We start from the raw sequence: 15,279 nt of genomic DNA, 5'->3' as shown, positions 1-15,279 counted from the left end.
CTTTGTTTTTTCATGTAACACAGTTGAGATGATCTTTTCAACCATTGTCAGTGTTGATTATTCTTTATGTATTTGATATGTAACAAGTGTGTGATATTATTTATGGTCATGAGCATTCCTCACCTGCGCCTATGTCATCTCGATCATGATCCACCCCTATAACAATATCAATATCAATATCACTATCTTTGTCTTCTTCATAGATTCTTCTTGTGATATTGCCTTATCATGCCTATCATCGTCACCTCCATCTTTAATATGATGTCCCTCTTCATCATCTTTTTTCTCTTTATCATCATGTGAATCTTAATCATCTTCTTCCTCTTCATCATCATTTCCAACTCCATCATTAGTTCTAGAGCTAAGTTCCTGATGTGCCTCTTCAATTATTAGTGTTTCTTCATCAATCTGGATGAGTTCTGAAATTAAAACCTGACCCAACAAGCTTAATTAGCTTATTATTTTAAAAAAACAACGTATCTCAAACAATGATCAAATTAAATGCATAATTACACTCTAATCATATTCCATAATTTTTGAAAAAAAAAAACATGTTACATTATCAAATTACATTGTGATATTGAATCAAATTATTTGTTCCATATATTTTTAATATTATATTGAAAGCAATTACAATGCAACTGACTATAAGTAGATATATTATATATTTACTTTTTCTCCTATTAGTTTACTGATGTAGTGTTTCTTAAAGTCCTTTGACCACCTTTTAAAGTCTCATTTTAGGAATCTTGGGAAGTTAATATTATTGATTGGACTGAACAAATTGATATGTTCACATAACCAATATTAGAGACGATAAAAAATGTAGTTACTTTGGAGTTGTCATAAATGAATTCCATTAAATATAAAATACAAGAGATAAATGATCTTACCAACATCATAGTAATACATCCGTTAACTTTTTCGAGAATATTGACACATTTTTTGATTGGTTCAATTAACAACTAGAAATAGCTTTCGACCAGTCTGTACTTCCTCATGTTCTCCAATTTTTCAACATATGAAATAAACGCATATGCAAGGCCATCCACGGAAGTGGGGAAGAACTGTGTGAGGCAGATGTATAGCATTATTGATCGTGTTACAATTTGCGCATCAACCTTATTTTCACCTGTAATTTCTCTCTATTGTAGCCTTTATGTTAGTTGATTTCATCATCATTACGTCATTTGCAAATATCCTTGTAACAAATTGTGAATCCGTAAGTTTCTCCTTGCTATCATAATATCCTTATCTCCTAACAATACTTCGAATATAAGTATGACATTCATCCCAGTTAGCCGTACCTTTTTTTACACAATATGAATGCAAGCAACAAAATAGGGCCAAATAGACTCTGGGAACCAAAAGAGCCTACAAAGCATTCAATAATAATAGTGTAATGCATTATAGTAACAACAAATTTACTTAAAAGATTGGCAAATACATTGTATATCAATCAAGTTCACCCCAAACTATGAAAGTTTGACAGATTTGTGATCAATTACATTGTTCTATAAAACAATACAAGCACAAAAATAGGGCCAAATAGACTTTAGGAACCAAGATAACCTACAAATTCACTTAAAAAGTTGGCACATACATTGTTTATCATGTTCACTCCAAACCATGAAAGTTTGACATCTTTGCGATTAGTTATATTTGTTTAGAAAACAAGGCAAGCAGCAAATTAGGACCAAATAGACTTTGGGAACCAAAAAAGCCTACAAATCAATCAAGAACAATAGCGTAAGACACTCTATTAAAAGCACATTCATTTAAAAGGTTGGCAAATACATTGTTTATCAAGTCCACCCTAGATCAGGAAACATTGACAGCTTTGTCATAAGTTACATTGTTCTAAACAACAAGGCAAACACCAAAATAGGGTCAAATAGACTCTAAGAACCAAAAAGGCCTACAAATCAATCAAGAACAACAATGTAATACACTCTATTAATGCATTAAACTTGTAACATATTTCAATACAACTGGTTATATGATGTTGGAATACTAAAATAAGTACCAACACGAAGAAGATTTTCATATATATTTATAGATTTCGCGTAAAATGACAAATTACCTTAGCATTAGGGTTTCAATACACCGCTTTTCGCCTTATAATATGCTACTTCAAAAAAATCCGATGTGTTCTTCAACACTATAATCGCTGCTTTGAATCTGAAGAATAAGAAGAAATTTGCACTAGAAAAATATAACATGATATTCTATAAGGGTATTAAAGGGAATTCAGTTTTAAAGCAGGGTTAAAGAAGTAAATGTATATGGAACATTCACAAAATTATCTCAAAATTGTTCAACCTTGAACAATTGCAAAACAACAATTTTGGGCTACCAAAATTGTCTGAGAATTTTAAGCTACAAAATTGTTGTTTGATGCACCACCAGCATTAATGCTATGATGCAAAATTGTGCACCAAATAGACACCATGAGTTTTTGATTTTGCATATTTCAATGTAAAATGAACTTTGGAGGAACTTTAATTGCTTCGAGAAACAAGCTTCTTTTAAAATTAAATTTTATCATGTTGACTGTTGACATATTGATTAAGCATGCTATCTATACTTGGAGGTGTTGGGAAAAATTTAGTTGGGATATTTAGTAGCACCATTAGATTAAACCTCACAACACTTGAAAATGGAAAATATGGCATAAAATATATTTACTCCTTGACTTCGAAGTCTCCACCCAAATATTACTTTAGCGACAAAAATCATCATCTACCAATCGGCAATTACAACACCCAGAAAATTCAACAAAAACAAAAAACCCTCTGAAGAGTAGTAATTTTCACTTTTCAGAGCGGCGTGTGTAGAGTATTATCACTCGAAATGGCCTTCTCCACTCGCCGTGGAGCGGTCTCCGGCTGGGCCAACCGTCTCCTCCCAACCTCCTCCGCTGCCAAATCAAAGGTTCCATCTTCCCGAAAGTCACGCAAACGGACTGTCCTGATCAACTTTTTCTTCGCTAACTTCGTATTAATCGCGCTTTCAGTGTCAGTTCTCTTCCTCCTCACTATACTCCTCTTCGGCGTCCCCAAGCCTCTGTCTTCCCCTTTTAAATCCCATCATTCTCGTGTTGTTAATCACCGAAAACCCATCTCGAGAAAACCCATATCGGATCTCAATTCTTCGGGGGCTGTGGTTGACATAACCACCAAAAACTTGTATGATAAGATTGACTTCTTGGATGAGGATGGTGGGCCGTGGAAACAAGGTTGGATAGTTAATTACAAAGGGGACGAGTGGGATGGCGAGAAACTCAAGGTCTTTGTCGTACCGCACTCGCATAACGATCCTGGTTGGAAGCTCACTGTGGAGGAGTACTATGACCAGCAATCCAGGCACATACTTGATACCATCGTCGAGACGCTCTCTAAGGTTGGTTAGTTGCTTGTTTATCGTTTTGGGTTTTATCTTCGTGTTAAATTGTGATGCTTATTTGTTGGATTTTGGTTCAATCATTGGATCCTCTGTGGATTTTGAATTTTTTTTAACTCTGGAGCTAAGCGAGAGTTCCGAATTTCTTGGTACTTGTTCTATTATTTATGGGGATGGTTCCTTAGGTTATTTTGGGTTTGTTTGTTGTGTCTTAATATTGGTTTGGTAGGTTAGATTTTGGTAGATTTGGTGGGGATTCTTAAATTTTTTGTATTGACATATCTTTACTTTTTTTAGAAATTTGGCCTCGAATTAGAATTGAGGATATGAATTTAATGTGTATACCAAGTGAAGACATAGATGGATATGTGATGACAGTGTGGACTAATTGGTGTTTGATATCTGAGTGAATACCATGAAGGATTTGACAACTTTGTTAATTGTTTTAGAAAAAGGGTCTTAAGATTGATTTTATTTTTGTTTGGTTGATTGTTCTGGATCTCATTTATTACTGGTGTTTGCTGAGTTGTGATGAACCCATTAAGTTAGGTTTGGCTGCATTCGGTTCTTCTTTTATTTGGTATAATTTCAGTGTTTAACTGGTTATGATGAGTTCTGATGGCCTTGTTTATGACTCTATGTTGCACAAGGTTCTAGTTCATAATTGGTATCGTTAAATGGAGTTGAATGTTACTTCACGGTGGTTCTGTTCATTTTTAGGAAAAAAAGTTTCTTAGAACTACTTTTTAGCTTTGAAAACTACCTCTGGTTGTTTCACTCTCATGGTCTCCACTCCTCAATATTTAGTTTTAGGGACCAAAATCTTTCAATATGCACAATCATTTATAATGAAAAAACGAAGAAGGTGAAATCAACCTGCATAAGGAAATGCAGTAGTGTTATCATGTGTCATCTCTACATAAACTAGTCCTTAATATATATATTTCACTCTAGTATCACTTTCAGGGCAAGTAAATTAATTACTTTAAGATTAAATCATAAAAAAGTTAAGTTAATGGAAATGGAGGGAGTGGTTGGTGAATTGTAAAAACAGCAATATGTACCATCATTTTGGGAAAAAAAGAAGCATATATAGTTAGATTCCTGTTTGTGTTTTACTGACTTAGGGCAAACCGTCGTATGGTGGTAAAGTAGCTTATTTTCACCTGCTTGAACTTGCACTTGGTGTACTTTTTTTTAAAAAAAAACTAATTATATGTTGATGATGACTGTTGTCGATCTTTTGGATTTCTAGGATACTCGGCGGAAGTTCATATGGGAAGAGATGTCTTATCTGGAGCGATGGTGGAGAGATGCCTCTGAAGATAAAAGGGAATCATTTTCCAATTTAGTGAAGAATGGGCAGCTAGAAATTGTTGGAGGTGGTTGGGTGATGAACGATGAGGTCCGTCATCTAGTGCTTTATACTTACATAATTTCCTGATGGCCTTTTTGTTGAGGGTTTAAGCACTGTATCAGGGATAGTCACCCTTTTGGATTTTTCAGAGGATTTCAGAGGTGTTGAGTGATAGTTCCCATATTTAGAGAAGATAGAAAATGAAAATTATGTAGCTCTAAGAAAATAAGCTGGGTTCTAAGCGTGAATATGTTTGAACGAGGTGAGATTTTCCCACTGGAGTGTACTATTCTGATGCATGTCTACTTGCAATTGTAGCATGCATTTATTAGGGATGGAATGGAAAACTTTGATGAGTGGTTGCTGTTCTTTCCTTAAGTGGATGAGACCAAGCATGCTTTAACTCTTTTCCTGGGGAGCTGTGGCAGTCGGGGGTGCAACACATGTTCCTTATATGACTGAAATTTTTTTTATCTGCCTTGCCCCTGGTCATCTGATCATGACCCTTGGACTGGTCCTTTGGAATTTGGATAGCTTTCTCCATTGCTCTGCCTTAGCTAGTGAAACTTTCATCATATGCACACACATAAATATGTGCTGATGTATCTATAATCTGTTCTACTAATTCATGTTCTATGGATTGTCATTTGTGGTTATCTAGTGAGTATTTTTAACTCATTTACTGCTATAGCCCTCCAATGTCAAACTGTAACGAGTATGTATCAGGTCCTTGTGCAACATTAACCATTCTCAGTCAACTATTTCTTATTCTTTGGTCTTGGCTATTAGTCCTAAAGTTTTACTTAGACATTTACTTCTTGTGGAAATGTACATGGTATCGTCCTATGTTTATCATGAAGATTTTGACCTAACATTCATTTCCTTTCTTCATGTAGGCAAATTCGCATTTTTATGCCATAATTGAGCAGGTATAATGCAAAGCCCTCTCTCTATAGCTGTTGAAACTGAATATATTTTCTCGATTTAAGATTGAAATAGATATGTTCTGCACTCTCAAAAATAGTGGCTGAATGGTGATATCAAGAAATTTTATCCTCAAATGCAGCTGTTACTGTTTGCACTCCTTTTGATTTGGCCATGGATAACAGGATAAGGCTAGAGTGACAACAAAGCAACATCATTTGGATCTCAATTCTTTTTCTTAATCGTGCGGAGTTATTGTTTTAACTTCATTGCTAACAAGTTCAAATAATATGATGGGGGAATGGGTATGAGATCTCTCGTATGAGATTACAATTCAACCAACAAAAGTTGCGATGAATAGATATATCTTAATTTCTTAGGTGTTTGTTTTCATACACCAATTCCAGCACAAATTAAATATCGGTAAGTCATATTTTTTATTGATGTTTATTGACATTAAGTTTACAAGTGCATCTTAACTTCAAAGATTGAATTGTATTGGTTCTTTCTACTTCTGCATGTTATGTGAAATGTTTCTAGATATGTTGGATATAAGCGTCCTTGTGGGCATTCACATTTCTTTTATTCTTCAGTCATCATATTCTTTCTTGTTTTATGAATTCAGTTTTTTAGTTGTCAGCATGTTTCCTCTGGCTGACCCATTCAACCGTTTTGTCTCTACACAGGATGTACTGTCAAGTGTGATATGATATTTCCCTTGTCTAATGTATCATTAACTTCTTGCATGTTTCATCTGGCAGACCCATTCAAGCATTTTGTGTTTACACAGTATGTACTGTCAAGTGTGGGATGATATTTCCTATGTCTAATATATCACTAGCTTCTTACTTATTATCCGTCAAGGGTTTTTCACATGTTTAACACACATCCACACACTGATGTTACCTGCCTACATTGAAACATATAAATGTTCTGGGGGAACTGACTGCATCGAGTTTCAAATAAGATGATATTTTGGAATTCAATTTTAACAGTCATCTCTCTCTCTCTCTGTGTCGATTTCTGCCTGCTTTCTGATCTCTTTATTTTTTATCAAATAATTATGAAAGTTGTCATGCTCACTGTGGTTTTCTTGTCTGACTTTTGTGGTATCAGATAACAGAAGGGAATTTATGGTTGAATGAAACTGTTGGCTATGTCGCAAAAAATTCTTGGTCTATAGATCCATTTGGTTATTCACCTACCATGGCATATCTTCTCCGTCGTATGGGTTTTGAAAACATGCTCATTCAGAGGACCCACTATGAGGTGAAAAAGGAACTTGCTCGAAGTAAGAATTTGGAATACATATGGCGTCAAAGTTGGGATGCTGAGGAAACTACTGATATATTTGTGCACATGATGCCCTTCTATTCATATGATATACCACATACTTGTGGGCCAGAGCCTGCTATTTGCTGTCAGTTTGACTTTGCTCGAATGCGTAGCTTTTTATATGAGCTCTGCCCATGGGGACAACATCCGGTAGAAATCAATCAGAAAAATGTGCAGGAGAGAGCTCTAAAGCTTCTTGATCAATATAAGAAGAAATCAACTCTTTATCGTACAAATACACTCCTGATTCCTCTTGGAGATGATTTCCGCTATGTAAACGTCGAAGAAGCAGAAGCGCAGTTTAGAAATTACCAAGTGCTGTTCGATTATATCAACTCTAACCCTAGCTTAAATGCTGAGGCGAAGTTTGGTACTTTGGATGACTATTTCCGTACTCTTCATGAAGAAGCTGACAGAATAAATTACTCTCTTCCTGGTGAGATTGGCTCTGGTCAGGTTGGAGGTTTTCCTTCCCTATCTGGAGATTTCTTTACGTATGCAGATAGGCAACAAGACTACTGGAGTGGCTATTATGTTTCAAGGCCTTTCTTCAAGGCTGTTGATCGGGTGCTAGAGCACACCCTTCGTTCAACGGAAATGATGTTAGCTTTGTTACTTGGATATTGTCAGAGAGCACAATGTGAGAAGTTACCCATTGGGTTCTCTTACAAGTTAACAGCTGCAAGAAGGAATTTAGCTCTTTTTCAGCATCATGATGGTGTGACTGGTACTGCTAAGGATCATGTTGTTAAAGACTATGGAAGTCGGATGCATATATCTCTACAGGACTTGCAGATATTTATGTCTAAAGCTATTGAAGTACTGCTTGGAATCCGACATGAAAAATCTGATCAGAACCCAGCCCAATTTGAGCCAGCCCAGGTGAGATCAAAATATGATGTTCAGCCAGTGCATAAAGCAATCAGTGCTCGTGAAGGAACTTCACAAGCAGTTATCCTATTTAATCCTCTCGAGCAAACCAGAGAAGAGGTGGTGATGGTGGTTGTTAATAGGCCTGATATTACTGTTTTGAAATCCAACTGGACTTGTGTTCAAAGCCAAGTATCACCTGAATTAAGGCATGATAAAAGCAAGATTTTTACTGGTAGGCACCGTGTCCACTGGAAAGCTTCAGTACCCCCTTTGGGATTGCAAATGTATTACATTGTCAATGGCTTTGTTGGATGTGAGAAAGCCAAACCAGTGAAACTAAAATATTTCTCAAAGTCTAATTCGTTTTCTTGCCCAGCTCCATATGCCTGTTCCAAAATAGACACGGCTGAGACTGAAATCGAAAATCAACATCAGATTCTCACATTTGATGTTGGGCTTGGTTTGCTGCAGAAAGTAAGGCACAAAGATGCTTCCCAAATTGTTGTGGGTGAAGAATTAGGGATGTACTCTAGCTCGGGAAGTGGGGCTTATTTATTCAAGCCTAATGGTGATGCCCAACCTATTGTTGAGACTGGTGGACAGATGGTCATCTCTCAGGGCCCTTTGATGCAGGAGGTTTTCTCTTACCCAAAGACGGCATGGGAGAAATCACCAATCTCCCATTGTACTCGGATTTATAATGGAGGTAATTCCATACAGGAGTTTCTAATTGAGAAGGAATATCACGTTGAGCTCCTTGGCCAGGATTTCAACGACAGAGAATTGATAGTTAGATACAAGACAGATGTGGATAATAGAAGGATATTTTATTCTGATTTAAATGGCTTCCAGATGAGCCGGAGGGAAACCTATGATAAGATTCCATTGCAAGGAAATTACTACCCTATGCCATCTCTTGCATTCATGCAAGGATCCAATGGTCAGCGTTTTTCTGTCCATTCCCGACAGTCACTGGGTGTGGCAAGCCTTAAAGATGGATGGTTAGAGATTATGCTTGACCGCCGTTTGTTAGCAGATGATGGACGTGGTCTTGGCCAAGGTGTGATGGATAACCGTCCAATGAATGTAGTATTCCATATCCTAATGGAATCCAACATCTCTTCATCTTCCAACCCTTTTTTGAGTCATCTTCCTTTAAGCCCCTCCCTTCTTTCGCATTGTGTTGGTGCTCACTTGAATTATCCATTACATGCTTTCATTGCCAAGAAGCCACAGGATGTGTCTGTGCAGGTGCCCTCAAGGTCATTCTCTCCCTTAGCTGCTTCCTTACCATGTGACATGCATATTGTGAACTTTAAGGTTCCTTTCCCGTCAAAATATTCTCAGCAGCCACTCGAAGATTCTAGGTTCGTCATAATCTTCCAAAGACGACAATGGGATTCTTCATACCATCAGAAGGGAAGATCTCAATGCACTAGGGTTGTGGATGAGCCTTTAAATTTGTTCAACATGTTCAAGGGGTTGGCAGTGCTGAATGTTAAAGCAACTTCTTTAAATCTTCTTCGTGAAGACACGGAGATGCTTGGGTACAGTGACCAGTTAGAAGATGTTGCTCAAGATGGACAAGTACTCATCTCTCCAATGGAAATACAAGCATACAAGTTAGAGTTGCGGCCTCACCAGTGAATCCTTAGCGTTTTTGATTAATCGCTGTATCTTTACTGATGCGGACTAAAGGGATTGGTGGCAGAAACTAGTGAGCTCATTCCATTGTCAAAAAAGTATAATTGATAGATCTGGTTGCTACTTCAGGCCTGTTCCTGATGAAGTTGAGGCCATGGCCATGGTAGGGATAGAGGTGTTTCTCACAAACAGTGGCATGTCTGGCATTTCTTTTCCTCTTCCAGGTTTACAGTAGACCATGCTGGTGATTGATGAGGTTTTTAATTTTCTTTTGCCACAGCTATGATTTTGCGTTGAATTAGAATGAGCAATGCCCTTACAGGTGGGGATTTGATGTTAACTGTAATGCTGGTGATTGATGGGGTTTTTAATTTTCTTTTGCCACGGCTGTGATTTTGCTTTGAATTAGAATGAACAATGCCCTTACAGGTGGAGATCTGGTGTTAACTGCAATGTTATTCTTCTGTAGATTACAAGGGAGAGAGTTTAAAAACATTTAAATATTTCAAGGAAAGTAGCTTCTTCCCCCCCCCCCCCCCTCCCATTTTTCTTGTATTATTTTTTTGATCAGAAGGATGAATAAAAAACTTGTGACCATTTTGAGGTAGGAAATGCCTACAATGTCAGTAATAATAAGATCATTACACGAGGAAGGAGGCGAACTAAGAAAATGAACACCCATAGGTAAATTGGTTCTTGCAAAAAACATGCTTGACTCTCACCAGCCATTCTGATTTGTTCATGAGAATCCAGATATGCTCCACTAAGTGCATCAACGTATTCACAGGGATGGAAGAGCTAGTAAGAAAATCCTTTACCAGCTTGGAAAGAACATACTTAATGTTTTAGCTCTGATGACTAATTATGATCAAGAAGGCTGTCACAAATGGAGGGTAATGACTAAGAAAACCTGATTTCAATGTCAAATGACAAATTAATTTAGAAGTTTGAATTCTTATCAACTAGAATTATATATTTGATAAATTACGGCTACCATGCTAATGCGCAGTAATTATTATAAAATGAGCAACAAACATAATCACAGGACTTTTGTCTCTTATTTGAAACAGCAAGACGTTTGTTTCTTATTTGAGATTACAAGACATTGTAATCTACAAACCATTGGAGTTCACAAAAACCGAAAAGCTGAGTATCCCTATGATTTTTTATGGTGTGCGTTCATCCCAACATTTAGATGAACATTTGGGGTAATTGAGATAAAAAAATATGGGAATTGGTAAGACTGCAGGTGTCTTAATGTACAATGACTTAACATTTTTTCCCCTGAAAAGAACTCACTCAACAATGAGGCCCTTTCAAATCTGTCTGTCATGGTTATAGGATGATCTCGTCTTGTACACTAACATTAAGGGTCTTATTTGGAAGGATAATGCTATTGGTCACAACTACTTCATCCTCCACGGTTACAGCTTCTCCTGCATAAGGATTAAAAGAATCAAAAGTTGTTCCAAGTGCATAGGGTAATCACATTTGCGACAAAAGATATAAAGCAATAGCAGAGGCAAACGAGGGCGAGGGCGAGGGCGAGGGCGAGGGCGAGGGCGAGGGCGAGTACCAAGGATTGTAACCCCGAGTTTAGAGTTGTAATCTCCGTCTGCCTGAACGAGTCAAAGTAACTCCAAATCAGCCATAACATTAAGTGAATAAGAGGCACAAATTCAGATCATGCAGTCTGCTAAACAAATGTAAGGGATATCAAAAGAAAAAATCTATGATCTAAAAACGATGTAATAAAGTCATTGAACTTACCTGAATACGTGCCCATTTACCCAGAGATGATTTCCATCCAACAATGGAATTTAAAACAACAGCATTCTCCTGTCAGTGCATGGTAACGTGTATTATGCTTTACTCAAAACAGAATAGATTAATTATCATCAACATACTGAACAAAATTCGTATCCATATGTCATTACTCATTAGTTTTACTTCCCCATACCTTAATTTCAACATCATCCAAGACAATGCAACTTATAAGCCTTGCACCTGAACCTACCCGAACATTTGCTGAGATAGAGACATTGGGACCAATCTGTCAAGAGTAGCAACTCATGTATCAGAAGTAAACAATACAGGGGAGACAACTATTAAGTCAATCATTGAAAGTAGAAGAATTAAATACAAGGACCAAAATCGTGAGAGTTTGATTCTAACAGATATGAGTTAGGAATAGATGTCCTTGTGCTTTGCAGGATCAAAGCCCCTTGGGGTGTGAATTTACCGCTTTCAGGGTGATAACAGTCACATAAAAAGCTATTATGCACAGAGAATTGCGAGAAAGAGCACAACATCCGTTTGAGAAACAGACATTTCAATGGTTTGCTAAAGTAAATGGACGGAGAACAAATGGCTACCCAATCAACACTTGCTTAACAACATTTAAATACCATGTAGTGGCCTAAAAAATACCACTATGCCTACGGCTTTTATGCTTTAAAGAATATGCTATGAAAATACCTTTGCAGTTGGATGCACTTTTGCTGATGGATGAACATAAACATCACCGATGATCACAGGGCTCTCAGTTCCATCTCCATTAGCCAAAAGATGGGGGGAGGTAGACCGAAATTGGGCCAAGTACAGAGCAGAACATTTTAAAGACATCCTGCAACATTGGACACAGATTTAGATGGTAAACGGTGGTTTAAGGCCGTGGAAAAGAGAAGAAACATTGAGCAAATTACTTTACCCCGGTGTCTTTATCTGTTCCCAAAAGTTGATGGTCTCAAATGTATACAACTGCTTCTTTCCAGAAAGAGGAGACAAAATATCTTGATCTAAGCGAACAAAATCTGAAGGAAGGGTGGTTCTGTAGAAAGATAGATGTCAGCATAAGGGTGAGTGGAACCACAACTACAGAAAGACAACAAATCAAGAATTCAACATTGCATTAGTAATCCATATGTGAGTGAACTGCAAGTAAACATAAGACGTATCACCATGTTAGCAAGACTGGTAATACAAATTGTCTTAATATTCTGAGAGACATGTGGAAATTCAAAACATCAACCACTGGTATTCATGTACTTTTTTGATACCTTTTAAGTACGTCTTTTACATATTTAACCAAGAATCAAAATTAGAAAACTGAATCACTGACGCGAATTCAATTAACTCATGTATGCTTTGCTCACTTCTTTTGCACATATCTAGAAGAGAAAACAAGGGATGAACCAATAATTCAAACACAAACGGAACTATCAGTGAGAGGTCAACCTTGTTGAAGATTGAAGAGCTTCAAAACTAGATAAGCGGCGAAGATTTGCTGCAATTAACAAAATACACATCAGCAACCAAAAGTGTGAAACATGAAATGAAACAATATGCGTGCTACATATGATGAAGCAAATCTTAAAAGTCTTTTCCAATTATTGTCGTGTCCAATATTTTTAGCACAAAACTCCTAAACAATAGTATGTTCAATTGGGGGAATCAGTCAAGTTTTTCACCATCTTCCCTAAGAGCAGTGGATTCAAAGCGCCATTCCCGATGAACAATCAAAAGCACATTTTGAGAAGTAGTTTTGTTTGTGAGGCTTCTCAAAAAGCTAGTCAATGTAAATATGTAATACCCTATTTCCTCTTCCTTTTTCTGTATTTTTAAATAGTAAGCCTAACACAACTTTACTACACATTAGCAATGACAAAATCTGTAGTTTGTAGGAGTATGAAGAACTAATTGAGGCCTATAACATCAAGGAACTAACCTCTTTCTTTCCGATGAGTGGAAACACCCTCAATGGCTCTAAATATATCCGGCGTAAAGATGTAAACACCACAGTTTATCAGATCACTCACCTGAAAATAATGTATTTATGAAACTAAACAACACGATTATAGGCAACAAAACTCAAAACAGATTTGAAACTCATACCCGACGAATTATTTCATGATTCACAATATGCTGAACAAAATCTGTTTCATGCACTTACAAAAGTCTCAGGCTTCTCCGTGTAATGCAACAGTTCTTTGGTGCTTGTGTCTGCAACTAACTCTCCGAACTGGTTGGCTGACTCGGCAGAAACCTGCACAAGATGCAAAAAATACATGGATCATCATGATGAGGAGCAGAACTTGCATAGGAGTGCATTTTTTAACATGATTATTCAAGGAGACTATATAGCAGTTTGTGAATGCAAAAACCTTTATCACTAACAACGTTCCCATCCCACCATATCTTTTATGCGCATCTGCAAGGAATGAACAGTGAAGGTCAATGGTTAAAATTCTACACTCTAAAATTCATACATCATTTATCCAATTATGGAATTACCACAATAACATATCAAACTATCAAAGGATGCTTAAACCAATACCAAAAATTACTAAAAGAAATTACCAAGCATGTCTGGCAGTGGAAAATTGCAGCAGACATCACAATTCAGCAGAAAAATGTGGGACTGCCCAAAAATGAATATAAGGTATCAAAAATGATATACAGAAGAATCTTTCATGAAAGCACAATATGTGAAAGGAACAAATGTGGTGCATGAATATGGTGTTTGTAAGCATAAAATGGTGCAAAGCTCAAACCGGGTTGTCCTCCATGATCAAATCTCTAAAGTAATAGAGCCCACCAGCCGAACCATGTGGTTTGTCCTCTTTCAAGTATCTAAGATAAAAAAAAAATAGATAAAAAGTTATATTGAGTAAACTGTTAAGATTGGCAAACACAAGAGAAGGAGTAAAAAGCTTAGAAGGAAGAAAATGTCTAGATCAATGCAAACTGCCACCTTACTGGTACTCTAAGCTCATTAGAGATAGAAGAGACATATAATGCAAATTCGCGATCCTCATAAAATCCAATCAGAAAAATTTGAGCCAAATTCGGTATCTACAAATAAAAAAGAAAACATAAGCAAAAGATTCAAATCATAGCTTTTTGTTCTTTATGTATACAAAAGCAATAAGAAGCAAAAGAGGCTCACTCTTTTACAAGCAGAGATGGGATGGTGAACCATAGGCTGCCCAGCCAATGGAAACAGAGGTTTCGGAGTATTGAAAGAAAGAGGCCGAAATCGTGTCCCTTCAAAATCGACAAACAAGAACAAGAACAATTGCGTGAATTGCCAATATAAACATTCACTAATATGGAGAACAAAAGAAGTTGAAGTGCAAAAACACTACCTTTAGTGGGTCCACCCACCATGATAACAGCGACGACCTTCTCCTCCGAGCTCTCCATGTCCAAAACCTCAGATCTTGAGCTCCCCAACCTCACCTTCAGCTTAAACACTTATGCTAGTCGTTCTAATTTTCCCTTGATTACAGGAAAAGAAAAGTAGTTTCAGCGTCAGATTGAAGAAACGTGAGTTGGGTTCAGATCTGAAACCGATAGAGCCTCGTCTCTCTCGTCCTGATTGGCCATCCAAAGATGCGTATGAATTAAAACCAGCTGTCCAAAGTCCACACCTTACGACGCAACTTTACGACTCTGGTAGGGTTTAACTGTCAATCGGTACAGTAACTCGATACAAAATTTGGGCTTGTTTTGGAGAAAAAGCGAAACGAAGAAGGGCTGAATGTAAGAAAATAAGTAAATTAAATAAGAAAATCAACACGGACACCCCAACTACCGTTAGATGCGTTAACGGGATTCAACACAGTATTTAATTTTCTCCTCTTTTGTGCAGAAACCTTCACTCGCGCGTATAGTTCCTGAAAATACAAGCGCTACCACTGTATTTCCTGTTCACTATGTTCCGTATTTTAACGTGCGTTGAA

General features: G+C 37.1%; 2 protein-coding genes across 2 annotated transcripts; one reads left to right on the top strand and one right to left on the bottom strand.

The window, feature by feature from the left end:
• The first annotated feature begins 2,689 nt into the window (after positions 1 to 2,689).
• On the top strand, positions 2,690 to 9,969 carry LOC120008882 (alpha-mannosidase 2). Its single transcript, XM_038859255.1, has 4 exons — positions 2,690 to 3,402; positions 4,658 to 4,807; positions 5,656 to 5,688; positions 6,800 to 9,969. Exons 1-4 carry the CDS (start codon positions 2,854 to 2,856, stop codon positions 9,536 to 9,538), a joined length of 3,471 nt encoding a protein of 1,156 aa, XP_038715183.1. The 5' UTR covers positions 2,690 to 2,853; the 3' UTR covers positions 9,539 to 9,969.
• Positions 9,970 to 10,571: 602 nt separating this feature from the next.
• On the bottom strand, positions 10,572 to 15,080 carry LOC120009197 (mannose-1-phosphate guanyltransferase alpha-like). Its single transcript, XM_038859668.1, has 15 exons — positions 14,683 to 15,080; positions 14,484 to 14,581; positions 14,289 to 14,389; positions 14,089 to 14,167; positions 13,895 to 13,955; positions 13,699 to 13,745; positions 13,488 to 13,580; positions 13,263 to 13,353; positions 12,773 to 12,821; positions 12,246 to 12,365; positions 12,014 to 12,161; positions 11,496 to 11,588; positions 11,306 to 11,374; positions 11,112 to 11,154; positions 10,572 to 10,971 (listed from the first exon to the last, which is right to left on the bottom strand). Exons 1-15 carry the CDS (start codon positions 14,738 to 14,740, stop codon positions 10,871 to 10,873), a joined length of 1,251 nt encoding a protein of 416 aa, XP_038715596.1. The 5' UTR covers positions 14,741 to 15,080; the 3' UTR covers positions 10,572 to 10,870.
• Positions 15,081 to 15,279: the final 199 nt, after the last annotated feature.

This window comes from Tripterygium wilfordii, chromosome 11 (genome assembly GCF_013401445.1).
Source record: "Tripterygium wilfordii isolate XIE 37 chromosome 11, ASM1340144v1, whole genome shotgun sequence".
In the NCBI taxonomy this organism is placed as follows: domain Eukaryota; kingdom Viridiplantae; phylum Streptophyta; class Magnoliopsida; order Celastrales; family Celastraceae; genus Tripterygium; species Tripterygium wilfordii.
Note: the sequence above shows the minus strand (reverse complement) of the source record. Positions and strands in the feature narration are given on the sequence as shown.